This window comes from Syngnathus floridae, chromosome 15 (genome assembly GCF_059516105.1).
Source record: "Syngnathus floridae isolate MCC-2025c chromosome 15, RoL_Sflo_1.0, whole genome shotgun sequence".
Classification (NCBI taxonomy): domain Eukaryota; kingdom Metazoa; phylum Chordata; class Actinopteri; order Syngnathiformes; family Syngnathidae; genus Syngnathus; species Syngnathus floridae.
The window spans coordinates 6,220,792-6,234,315 of record NC_142427.1 but is presented as its reverse complement, the minus strand read 5'-3'; the positions used below and the strand labels follow the sequence as shown (position 1 = coordinate 6,234,315).

Here is a 13,524-nt window from a genome sequence, read left to right as displayed (position 1 = left end):
CCATCCGGGGACAACCTCGAGAGTCTAAAGCGCCACTTTCCTCCCCGCTGTGCAAATGGCATTCAGAGAAGGAACAGTGAGTGAATGGAAACATCTCAGCGTGTGCTGGCCATAGAATAGAGTCAATCAATGAGCTCTTTAGTCGGTGTGGAATAAAAAAAACAGAAGTTGCGTCCAGTTTGATTGGTTGGCTTAGATTCGGCGCTGGCGAGTGAATTGCAGTTACCATGACGATGCTTGCTTGAGTTGTGATGCAGTGGATTGAGTGTGTGCCTTAAGGGGCAGGTAATAAGAACTTAAATTGGAACTAGATAAAAATCGGTTGCCACCTCCTGTTAACAGGGAAGGTAGCTATAGAGATGACCTGTCCTTCAGAATGACTTATGGGACACTTAATTAGGTACACTTGCACAGTACAATGAGAGCCAAAACAAGAGCTGTATCACTCAATCAATCAGGAAAGATCTTGTTTTTAGATCTTATTAAATTGTGCAGATGTAACTAATATTTATGGCCCGGAATAGAAAGGAGGGAGAATACACAACTATTTTTTATTTTTTTTAATAAAGCAGACTGAGCTCCTCCTTGATGCACTTCACTTATTACTGAGATGTCTCCTGCTTATTGTGAGGGCCTGCATGGTGGAGATGCATTTTGCACATTAAATGCAGAGGAAAGAGGCGATTTGCACAACCTACAGCCACGATGAACTTGTTTTCAAAAAAACAACAACACACACAAGTCAGATTTCATTTGCCCAAGCCTAGAAGCACTTAATCCCTTTCTAAATACGATATATAATTCCAGCGTTGGGCTGAAAATAGAGCCAGTCGCTAATTTCTGCATGGTGTGAATAATTAAGCCAATGCATGACTTATGTTCCATCACGTGGCTGAGGAGTGCTCTCGAACTGTCAACCATCACAGAGCAGTGGATGCAGAAAGCCGGAGACCACAGTGTATCATTTTGTGTGTTTGTGTGTGTTCATCTGTGCCACCCCGAGCGCTAAACTAGACGGGCTGCGTTGTGAAATGGCCTCGTGAGGTTTCAAGTGTTATGTGTGAGCGTTGTGATGAATGTGGTCTCTGACTGCCTTCTCCTTGAACTGCAGACAAGCCATTGAAGGGCTGAAAAGAGCCGAGAGACAGCTGGTCAGGCGGGACCTGACCACTGCGTGAACTTGAAAGAAAGAGAGACAGACAGACAGACAGACAGACAGAAAGACTATAGTTGCTTCAAAAAAACCATCAATCCCTTGTGTTAAACAATTAACTAGAATCCCATCCTTACTCACGACATCATAAGTGTTTTATTGCCAACATGTTCCCAGAGTTGATATGTTATATTATTTATATTGACACTGTGGGAAAGGCTCATACATTATATATGTCAGAAAAGTTCCAGGACTGGAGTCACACAAGGTGCATATCAAATTGAAGCTGCAAGCTACAGGTTTTCCCCTGCCAACTAGCATCTAGCATCTCGCCAGCCATACTTAAGCTACTAAATGCAAACAACTAAGATTAAGTAGCGTTTAGCTGCGAGCGTTCTCGGTAAACATACGCAAGTTATAAAAATAGCATAACGATCTCTCGCAATTCGACCCTAAGAAATCTGACCCATTTATCTGAAATAAATATAAAGCAAGAGACTCAAGGGACGTGTATCTCTTTGAAAGCAACTATAGTTGTATAGTACCAGGATGGTATGGGAGAGAGTGACGGCAGACTAATATCAAGAGATCACTGGCTCAGTGACTCTTCCTGCAAAAAGGTCAGGCGAGATATTATCTGCCGGCGTATCTGCTGATGCGGCATTACCCAAGTTGACCGTCAGCTTGACTCGGCCCGCGTCCAGCTCCACGCGCAGGGTGTCCGCTGACTGCTGAGACGTGGTGGCCACCAGTAGGCCAAAGGCCCTCTGGGACATAAAACGCAGGGACACGTCCTCGGCCTCCGTGTGCAGCGTCCTCTGAAGCATCACCTTCAGGTACATGCTGCCGTCGTAGCTCACCACCGTAGCGTCTGGGCGGCGGAGAACACAAGTCGTTAACCACTAGGCTGCCCCAAAACAAAATATTTCCTATACATAATATTTAATTCAAGAGTACTTCACTGATTGGCTGGGAGAGATCGTTCAGATGGTTCTTTTTCTACAGGGAAAGCATTTTGTTTGCACTTTCCATACAACATGAATTTATAATCTCCCTATTTCTAGCACTCGTATGAACCCGGCATTTTAAAAGCTTAACCGTGTTAGGCCATGATTTAAATTGACATTGCAGTTTTCATCTTTTGCAGCAGATGGCAGAAAAAGCCTGGAGCATTCAGTGGGAGCAAAAGCAGCAGCATTCACATTTATGACAGATGCAGACATTGAGAAGCAAGGTGACGAGGTGAGTGCGAGAGATTTTCCATACATCCCACATTCTACTTCACTGTGATTTGACCTGCATGAATACTTGCTAGTAAAGCAACGCTGCTTCCCTAGAATAAAGCTTACAGGCCCAGCGACATCATAATGCTGATCATTTGTTACCAAACTGGCACTTCGCTGCAATTTGCTTGTATAGAAAATGGCTTTGATAAGCATAATCTGTCTCTGTCTGTGCCGCCTGTGCATGTAGATTTACCAATATAGTATAATGGAGTATATGGATTAGGGAGGTGCACTGTGGATTGTGTTGGAGAGGCATTCCATTTATAACATTCTTGACTGATTGCGGGGTAGTTCAGATTCGGGTGATACAAGGAAACGATTACAAATGAAAAAGCTGATGTACAGTGTCCCAACTTTAAATTCAAAACAAACACGGTGAAGCGGCATTTTGCTGTTATGCAGCATGCAAATGAGATAAACTGTCAATAAAAGTGGAATCATCCCTGAGTGGGAATACTAATACAAACAATTCCAATAAACACAATGAGAGATAATTGTGATATTTTTTTTTTTTTTCTGACATGCTAGATGATTCATGATGTGTTTAACTGCCAAAGTGTGGCGCCAACTACTGGCAAGGACGACTGTAGGCTCAGAAGTGTGAGGCAAATGTTCTAACCACTTGGCCACCATGCTCACCTTCCACATGATCAGAAATCAATCAAGTGAGTGATGGTGCTCATTACGGGAGGCCCCGTATAGATTATCGGATTTTACCGCTGGTAGAAATGTATTACTATTTGGGGGGACTGCATGGGTTTAAGCGATGCTCTTTTTTCTGTACATCTTTATTTCATGTCACTTTCCAAGCTGGGTGCTGAATAAAATACAGTTCAAAGTGTGCTAAAAGCTTTGCAGCGGTATTTTGTGCTCACTTATTCATCCATCCATTCGCTGCCTGAGGCTCCTACCTTTCTCACAGTTGGGCCCCAGGTAGCCGGTGCCATTACAGTCGCAAATGTGTCGGTTCCAGCCTTCCTTGCAATGACCACCGTTGGCACACGTGTCTCGGCCGCACCTGGCATGAGTCTCCCTCGTGCACAGGCTGCTGACCCCTGCGGCGCCCTGAACCTCGCTCAGCCTCCACAGGTTGCGACTCTGGCCGTCAATGAAAAGGTCCCGCACGCAGCCCACGTAGCCCAGGCCCAGGGAGGCGGTCCACACCTCTGGAGGAAGCATGAGACCTTGGCGGTCGTCAGGAAGACCCCCCAGGTACATGTCCCCGTCCAGGTCGAGGATCTCGCTGCCCTCATTGGCTGAAAACGGGATGCTCTTGCTGTTCACCGAAATAAAGCCTGCAGGGACGGAACCACAGCCAGTGAGTCAATTTAGGCTTATGCAAGATTTTACGACAGGTGTGTGTGTGTGTGTGGGCTGCACCAAGAAAAGAAGAAACGTGGGAATGAGGAAGTGGGCACTTGTCTTTGTGCTTTTTTCTCAAGTGTAAATAAAGAAACAGTTCAGCCAGATCTCAAGAGGATGCACATTGAATTTTGCTTTGGATGAGAAAGATTTGTAATCATACGACTCAATTGGAAATGGCAAGCAATAAAGCAACCATATGAAATAAAATAAAAAACTAAGACAGGCATTCACAGTAATATAACCTGTATTACTATTTAATGTTAGCCAACCCTTATTGAGCGTTTTGCTCTGCCTCCACAAAGATAATGCTCACTTGGGATTGAATGAATCGATACCTCTCAGTGACAAAGTTGAGCATTATTGTCTTGAATTTTTGCTGTCATGTTGCGACTCAATTTTTACAGGTTGCATTATCACTCCTGCCAAGAAGAGAATATTCTCGTCATAAGTCATTCAAGAATATTGACTGAGCCCCTTTACCCACCCATTTTAGCCATTTTGGATTATCCTAACGTTCTACTGTATATGAGAGTTCATTTTGGTGATGTAATAATGGAACATCACAATCCCATTCAATAAGTGCAACTGTTAAATTGGTGTTATAATTGAACACAAACGTAATGCATAGATTATGATGGCTAAAAATATCCCCGTAATTAAAAAAGCCCATTGCATATGCATGCATGTTTGGCTGCAGTGGGAGAAAAAAAAATGGCAAGGGCACGACGCAGTGACTGTATTCGAGCTGGCATATGGTGACTTCACAGCTTGGAAATCTTTCTATGCGGCCGCTAAGAGCAGTGAAACACAGTAACAGAAGCAGACAGAGAGTCTCCCCTGCCTCCTCACATACACATTACTATTATTATTCTTTTTTTTTTTTTTTTCCCTTACCATTACGGCCTTTTCTCTGAAAGTCCACATGGCACCACTGGCCATCATCAAGCCGCTTGCTGCTGGCTTTCATTTTGATGCTGCCAGAGCCCATATCCATAACCAGGTAGAGGAAACCATCTAGTAGCTCGATGGCAAAGAAGTCGGCCCGGGGCTTGCTCTCAGGCGCCGTCCCCAGCAGCCTTCCGTGGCTGAACAGCAGCAGACCGCTGGGCTCGGTGGTGCGAAAGTCCAGCGATATGGTGCCTGTCTTTTTTGTGTTCCACCTGGGCAATGTCAGGTAGGCAGACGGTGTGTCAAAGGTGACCGGCTCCAGGGCTTCCACGCTCTCGCAGCTGAACGTCAAGTCGCCATGGATGCTTATTTTTGGGTCCCGCTGCTCAGCCAGCCGTGACAGCTCCAGTCGGAATTCATTATTCTTGTAGACCACCTGATAAATGAAAGAGATGCCGCCGCAGTGAGGTGACAGCTGTGCAAGGCAATTCCAAATGTCAGGATATTTCTCATCAATAAATAAAGCAATCAACACAACACAAGCTTATATAATTGTGAGGATCACATGACATTTTTTTTACCTTGATTAAAAATAACCATAAGATAATTCAAATTCCGAAAAGGCAATAGTTGCCAACCTTTATTGAGCCAAAGCACATTTTTATTCCAGGAACATTCTACAACAGTGAGTGTTGCCTTACCTGACCTCTAATTCATTTGTAAACATGTTTTTTTTTTCCTTTTTCTTTTACAAGGCAGACATAAAATTTGGATTTTCAAGGTCATCACAATTCATTCACTGAAGCATTTAAAAGCATGGCACAAGGTGGCTAATGTACTCGGCTGTGTCATTATTTTTCCTTTTCTTTATAACAAGTACTGACAGCAAACCGACATATCTTCAAAAAAAAAATAGTGTGACTGTGTAAAATTCAATTTGATATTTCCTTTCCCGTGATTATTTCAGCAGCATTCGTATGACTCCCCCTTGTTGATGTTATTGTACTGTGGTTTGGCCTCATCAATATGCACAGCGGGACACAAAAAAATAAAGCTCATCTCATTTCACCCGCAGCCCGATGTGTTATCTGCCACATCACCATGCCACCAGTCAGTGCCGGAGGTGACACACCACGCTGCACACAGGACTTACAGGCCGGCTCAAAAGGGGATATGAGCCAATATCACACGTCGCACTGCCTCACTGTGACTAATTAAGCACTGAAATGGGTTGGTGAAGCTGACTAGGTGAAAATGACGTACAAGTTTCTTTTAAATTTAATAGGAACACATTAGTGATTTATTAGCAGAGATAAAAAAAGAAATATCCACTCGGTGTGAACGGTTGTAACATACAATCTCCCGAATAGCAAATTGTGCTTGCTGTATCATTATCGAAATAAACTAGCGATGAATGCAGGATATCGGTGAGTTTAAATGCAATAGTGTGAGGCAGAGAAAATAATGCGCTCGAGCAACCAGTGGGTGTAAAGTGGAAACGATTCCATTAACAAGCGACCGAATCAAATGTGTCACTCCATGACAAAAAAATGTATTCAAGGATACAATTAATTCAATTATTCATCGTGAGTAGGAAAGAAAGTCGGATTCTGTGGTCTGCAAGGCAAGAAAATGGCTTCTGAGATGAATGGAGGACAATGACGCAATGTTGGATCTCCTGGTGTAATGTTGAGCTCTCAGATGGTGACCCCCGTAGATAAATGTGTCTCCACTTTCTCGGAAGCTGCGCTTGAAGCGTTTGTCTCAAAGCGGCTTTTATTTTCCCTTTTAGTAGATGAACCCGATGGCCTCTATTATCATCTCGAAACAGATCCATCATGGGACAATGACCTAAGATATTTAACAAAATATCGTCCGTGGCTTGAAACAGCATCTGTGCTTGGTTTTAGTTCCCACCGGGATTAAGAAGAATGTAAACGTGTCAATTCTCACATTTCATCACGCAGGCCCTATCGGTGTGGTTGCAAAAGCTCCAGGCTGGACTGACCCGTCTCTGAACCTCGCTTCAGCATTTCCTGGCAGGCTGATCCTATTTGATCAGCTTTGCCTCTGCACCACTCGCCCTCATTAGTGGGGCTACCCCCCCCCATTCTCGTTTGTCATCCCGTCTTCACGGCCATGGTGCACATGGCATCCTTCAAAACGTTTTAGCAGCGCAAGCCCCAAATGCCACCACCACCACCACCACCACCAGCCGTGCCGCCCACAGAGCGGAGGTTGCAGTAATGCCGGGACAATAACCTGCCCATAAATAACATCTCATCTTCATTTCAGCGCCTTCACGCTGCAGAGTAAATACGGAGAGCAAATCATCCAGCGCCTGCACTTGAAAATGATACGTTATACCCTCATTTGAAACCGACGCCAACATTTAAATTGGAGCAAATCGGAGTTACGCTCTTGAATGAGAAAATGCATTTATTGCCATTAGGGAGAAATTCATAGAAAGATGATTTATGGGACATTTCATTAGGCACACCTGCACAGTATCAACAACAGCCTATGTTAAAATAACACTTTGTTTTGAACGTGTTAACTTTTCTTGGTGATCTAATTGAACTGATTGAAATGCAAAGAAAGATTCGTTTGCAGGAATAAATGTTATTCGAGCAAGCTTAGTTGGCAGTGTGACACAGCAGAATGCAGACTCAGTAGGAGTTGAATCACTAAACATTATTTTTTTGCGACAACGTGAGTTCTGAAATCGACTCGTCCACAGTCGTTCCAGTTGATGAAAGTTCGTAAGCTATTTTTGCAAGGTGTTGGGATTGTTAGCTGGCATAATGGCTTGCAAATGAAGTGAGTTGCCAATGTTTGGCCAGGGGAATAAAGTGGCACCAAGCGATGCTGCGTTTTGTTCTATTTTTTTGAATAGAAAAATTTACACAATAAGAGTCAAATCTCACACAGCTACGAAGCTTTACGCTAGCTTTGGCACAGTTCCGCAAATAAGCCCCCAGTCTGATTTTTGCAAAACAATGTGAAATTCTCTGTATCTGCCAAGCTTTCAGTCACATATGCTGTTTGTTGCTTTAGTCTCTCCACCTTATTCGCTTGGTGAATTCTGTGCAGCCTATAATTCGGATTAGCTGCTTGTTTGATGCAGAGTGCTTTGCTGGGGGAAGCCAGGATGGGGACAAACACAAACTTTATTGCTACGTATGCAAAAAAAGGGTCATGTGAATCGAATGTAAACTCATTGATTTGAATTAGAAAGTGGCTGTAATATCACTTGACGGTTCTCACTGGATTTTTACGCGACTGCGCTTCCTATTAAAAAGTTACACGACACAGCGGAAATTGGGCATGAACAGATCATGTGGCGCTTTACACCTGACATAATTCTAATGCACAAGTACACCATGTTAATGTGCTCCGTGGAGATAATCAAAGTGACAGGTGCAGACCGCGGCTTTATGGAAAGATTAAAAATGAGTACGAGCCTAGAGAGGAGATCCAAGAGTGAAAAGAAAAAGATGAATATATTACTTATGTATATTGCATATGGTGCCACTTTCTGTCCCACTTCCCATAGGGAGCTATAAAGTCACAAGTGTGACTTTCAGGATAAGATTTTAATGGTGGAGCGAGACTCACGTCTTTAAGGCAGCCCATGAAGTTGTTGCTGACCGGCGAGCCTGGCAGGTCAGCTGTGTCAATGCTGCCCCCGATGTAAAAAAGGTCGTCAGAGCCCAGCATGGTGTAGTCCTCTTGGGTGTAGCCCGTGGTGGTCAGTATCCCGTCCACCAAGATTGTCACCTGTAAGCGGAATAAAATGATTTTATGCTTCAATTGTTTCAAGTCCTATTTCACTTTGTATTGATATAGAAAGACTTTTTTTTTTTTTTAATTGGCGTAGTCTGATTTTCTAATACTTAAAACATTTAATCAAACCCAGCGTTGTTTTCTTATCTTCCTAATTGTGTCATGCATTTTGATGTTTTTCCTCACTGGCTGCAAGAATTCACATTCACATGGTTCTTTGCCTGATAATGGCTTACTCTCAGATCTGGAAAGCCATTACAGAAACACAGCATTGATAGCGTCACTAATCTCTGCCCATTCCCGTTTGTGATTGCAGTAAAGTCAGCACACCGCAAAGGTTTCTTCAAATCACATTTTGGCACCGAAAGCAATGCGGATGCTGCTCAAGTTGGAAAACTCAATTAATTTGGGTTTAAAAATACAAAAATGGTGAGCTTAATTACTGTGTTTGCCCACTGGCAGAGACAAAAGAAAAAAAATGGTATCAGTCACATCACAAGAGACAGAGTAGATGAATTGTAAAACAGTGCAGTCAAGTGAAATGCTTGTTGCCATGACAATAAGCCCACTGGTAACATGAACTTCTTAACAGATGGAACACATGACCCCAACACATGACACGAAATTAAAACAATTATAACTCCAAAAGTTGATAGGAAGTACCGATGCAGCTTATGAAAGGTCAAATTTAAAAAGACGCTAGAAGCATAATGATTTTTTTTTAAAACGCAGACCATGAATTGATAAAGTATTGCAGCCTTTATGGGAAGCAGCTTCTGCGGCTATATGAATTAAAAGTGTCTGGCAGTGTTCAGGTTTAATGATCTACAGCGACTGATTTACAATTCTTCATGGATAATTATCATTTTGATTAGGTGACGCCGCAGTGATAAAGTGCCTCTTTAAAAACAGGGCACCACAATTTTGCTTCTTTGACTTAATGAGAAAGATTTTTCATTTTATTCTCCTTTTTTGAAGGAAAATAATTTCCCAAAGTTGATTTCAAAGAATAACAACATTCAACAGTTGGCGATCGTCTTCGTCACAATTTTACACAGGATTTCTTTCCAAAGATATCCTTTTGCGTTGAAAGCTAGAGGATAAAAGTCAAGGTAGTGATGGGACAAGCTGTCGCCCATTCTCTTGTCGTGACATATATTGATTTTTTTCTGTCCATCTTGTGGTAAAACCTCTTTAGCTTTGACTCTTTGAAAATGAGTCGGCTTGGCTTTGGCTTGATGGATGGCGCACATCAAATAAAAGGCTTTTATGTCTCGAAATTGATAAATGCGGCTCTCCCGTTTATACTTGGCAACATCTAAAGCGTCTTTACGCACCTTAGACAACTGACTTTAAATGACTTTTTAATATGAAATAAAAGGCTACACAAAACAAATAGCATCTGTTTTCATGACTGTATCCATTTTGAAAGTAGCAAAAATCCAAGCAAGCCATAGTAGAAATACGTAACAATAATCACCAGTTATTTTCTTTGGGGGGGCTGGAGCTGATCTCAGGTGACTAGCTGGATTGGAGTGCACACTCAGAGAACCCATTCACATTCATCTGCACACTCTCAGAATCTAAAGAGTGTGACTTCTGACTCATTTTGCTATGCCGGGTCACGTATGTACTGTTATTTTTTTTGTTGAAGTTACTGAGCGGATAAAAAGCAAACGCAAAACAACAAATGATATTGTGTACAATCACACAATGTCAATATGCAGCAGCATCATTAATAAGGGTGAGAAAAGAAAATCATTTTGTCCGCCTCGCTAACAGAAGAGACAAGAAAGGGCAGGGGGTGGTAATTGGAGGAATTCTTGCCTGAAATGCAACAGCGAATCTAATAAAATGTTTCCACCAGCATTCTCTGGAGAGTTAAAGTTCTCCATATCTACATGTCAGGGAGGTAACTTATCTGAGGCGAAGGCAATTTACACAGGGATCAAATGGATGGCTGAAAGCAGAAGTGACATCCCGAGCATTGAACCTCCTCTCGAGCGGCATGGAGGAGAAAGCAAGTTTACGCTGTGATTCATGTGGCCGGACTCATAATATACTGCTGATGTTGAATTAGATACACCGGGATTCCTTCTTTGGCCCGCCAGCATTGAAATGCACCGCACGTCACAAGAGCAAGATTAGTAAAATTATGCTGCAGGTGAACGCTGCTCACTTTATTTTGCCGAGCGTATTTCTTCCTCCCCTGAATGTCTCCCTTGGATTGAATAAAGTGTTATCAGCGATGCGCAATTCCATAAAGTTTCAATGTGGAAGAAATGATCACAGGGAGACTGCAGTCAGACTTTTTTCGTTGCAGATGTTTTAAAAGCACATCTGAGGTAAAAAATATTGCTCGGCAGCTCAGCCCAAAGGAGTTCTGCATGAATTGACACAATTTATGTGCCTGAACGTGTTGAGCACACTCCCCCACTATGTGAGCCCACAGCATTGGCACAAAAAAAAAAGCACAAGTCATTCAAGGAAACTTGCCGCCGCAGCGTGTTGACGCCACAAATAAAGTCGCTAAGAACAGCTAAGACGTCGTAACACTGGCCGGGACCCAAATGTCATTTTTTAATGTCTTGTCAGAACATACATGATCTTAATAGTTCTGAGATAGCTGACAACAACAATAAAAAGGAATGGAAAGAATTATGCGTTCATTCATCCCAAACTTTATTCGTGAGGTTAAAAGTCATTGATGCTGGACTTGGGACCTGAAAAATGAGTCTGGTTTTAACATTAGGAAGTCATACATCTATCACTGACACATTCACCTAAAATGAGTTTGAATATTATTCAAGCATATAGTATATAGTTGTCACCACTGTCAAGAAAAAGAAAAGTAATGACTATTCTCAGGATCCGTGACTGACGGACAGGGGCCGTAGAAAACAATATTTTCAATTTGAGGCATTGAAGTGGAAGGGCACATGGAGATATTTGATTTTCCCCGTCGCTGGTTCCCATGTCGATTGATCATATTGAATTTGAATCTCGGTACCAGTACAATGCAGTATTTTTAAGTATGGATCACTTTCATGTAAATTAATCATGGTAGAGATACAACACACTGATCACAAATTACTTTTTAGAATTCAATTATTTTGACCCACCCTCCGGCTGTTATCATAATCAACAACTGGTGGGAGGAATGATTGCATTGATTATACATGCATGATTTGAAAACACATACATGACTAAAACATGATGCCCAAGCCTACCTCTCCAAACATGCCTGAGCACAGCATGTAGCGCACACATACTAGTCAAACAATTTCGACTTGATGGGTCCTATTTCCATGCCCAGCGTAAGTCTAGCGTAAAGCGCGGTCAAATCGTATGCATGGGTAGAGTTTTCTTGGTTTTGGAATTTGCATTGACAGGCGCAAGTAGAAAGGGGAGTTTGCGCCATTGTGGGAGGGGACACAAACGAATTGTTTTTCTGATTTTGTGTTAAATGTGATTGTTTACCGAGGCGGTGGGGTGGATGGTGTAGGATATAGAATAGACCGACCAGTTCAAAAGTAGAAAAGGGGTCCCATCTACTGTAAACAAAAAAAACACATCCTGACAATTAGAGGATTCAGCATTGTGCCTTGTCCTCTGGACAGCACAAATGAATATGAAACCTTAGGGCTGAGTTGTACTTGGCATGCATTGCCTGCATTCATTATACAAGTCCTGCTGTTGCTTGCATGACCTCTCTGAAACTGCTGCAATGTTGCATCATCCACCACAGAGACAAAAATTCATTTCGAGAGTGGGTGTTAGCATGTGCGATGAATATTTTTCTAAAGGTAACATAGGTTATGAGAAACTGCAAGTGAATATGATGAATATTGTCGTGTTTACAAATAGGGATGTAATACAAAAAATCTCTTGCGGTGCATAAAAAACAAGATGGTGATTATTTCAACCAAAGCAATCTGTTTCACGGGAGAGGGCAACGACCTAGTATGAGCCGGTAATCTCGACCCAAGCATGGGAACACGGGGAGCGGGACTCCTGCAGAGCACACATATTTAACATTCATTAGAGGCAGCACTTGTTTGCTCCAGTCTTCACTGATGGAGAACTGTATTACCTTAAAAGATTTCCTGAAGGTAGAAAAATTACCTGGATCTCTTAAGAATGCGACTCAAGTGTTACAGACCCAAATTAAGTGTGCATGATTGACCTGAATGTCGGTGTGACTAGCATATCGTATTTTTCCTGTTGGCCTTAAGGGTTCAAATGATTTCACTCCATGAAATGTTGCCTAGCAACAAGGCGCCATACACGAGAGATGTCTTTCTCCCAGGCCTATGTGTCAATACCAAGAGTGGGCAATTTATGGCTCACTTGTTGCCCAGTCCCTTTTTATCAGGCATTTTTTTTTATACAATTTAATGAGAGCGAGATCCTATCTCAGGTAAAAAGCAGATTTCAATTGACACATAGGTGAAGGCGTACCCACCTGGCGCAGGTTGCGTGTGACTCGAACATCGTGCCAGATGTCGTCATTGAACTTTCCGCTGGTTGGTTCCACCAGGGCCTCGAAGGCACCGGAGCCCAAGTTGATGACCAGCCACAGAGCTCCATCCCTCAGGGACAGGTTGACATAATCTCCAGACTTCCCCGTGTGAAGCAGTAGGCCGTTCCTTTGCAACGTGCGGAAGGACAATGTGATCTCATCCAAGCTGCTCTGAATGGGCGTCTGAGATAGGTTGTAGCTGAAGTACTCGTTGCCTTTAAAGGTGGCCATGGACTCCCCCTGGCCTACGAACGGAAGAATAGAAACGTGTCAAGAAATCTTGCAGTCATGGAGCCCACGCTAAATCTGCTCAGCTTCTGCAGAGTCAGAACGCCACGGTGTATAAAGAGCACAATGATAAATCAAACCTGCAAACAAGTATGGTGTTTGCAGCCAGAACTTAATATCATTCTAGCATTCTCAGAACACCATTGCAATGCTATAACTAAAAAAAGAAACCCCAAGGTTACGTTGAAAGATTTATGTGCCACTGTGAGAAATGTGTTGTAGTAGTGAGCGCTATG

At 42.7% G+C, this 13,524-nt stretch overlaps 1 protein-coding gene across 4 annotated transcripts in view; it reads right to left on the bottom strand.

The window, feature by feature from the left end:
* Positions 1-13,524, bottom strand: part of LOC148386105 (neurexin-2-like) — a 102,854-nt gene that overhangs the window by 47,893 nt on the left and 41,437 nt on the right. For all 4 annotated transcript variants that reach the window (XM_088397665.1, XM_088397663.1, XM_088397662.1 and 1 more), the window contains 5 exons: positions 12,944-13,245; positions 8,311-8,472; positions 4,699-5,128; positions 3,351-3,734; positions 1,821-2,024 (listed from right to left, as the gene is read on the bottom strand). In XM_088397665.1, the coding sequence (XP_088253791.1) occupies positions 1,821-2,024; positions 3,351-3,734; positions 4,699-5,128; positions 8,311-8,472; positions 12,944-13,245 (1,482 nt within the window). The remainder of the gene's footprint in view (positions 1-1,820; positions 2,025-3,350; positions 3,735-4,698; positions 5,129-8,310; positions 8,473-12,943; positions 13,246-13,524) is intronic.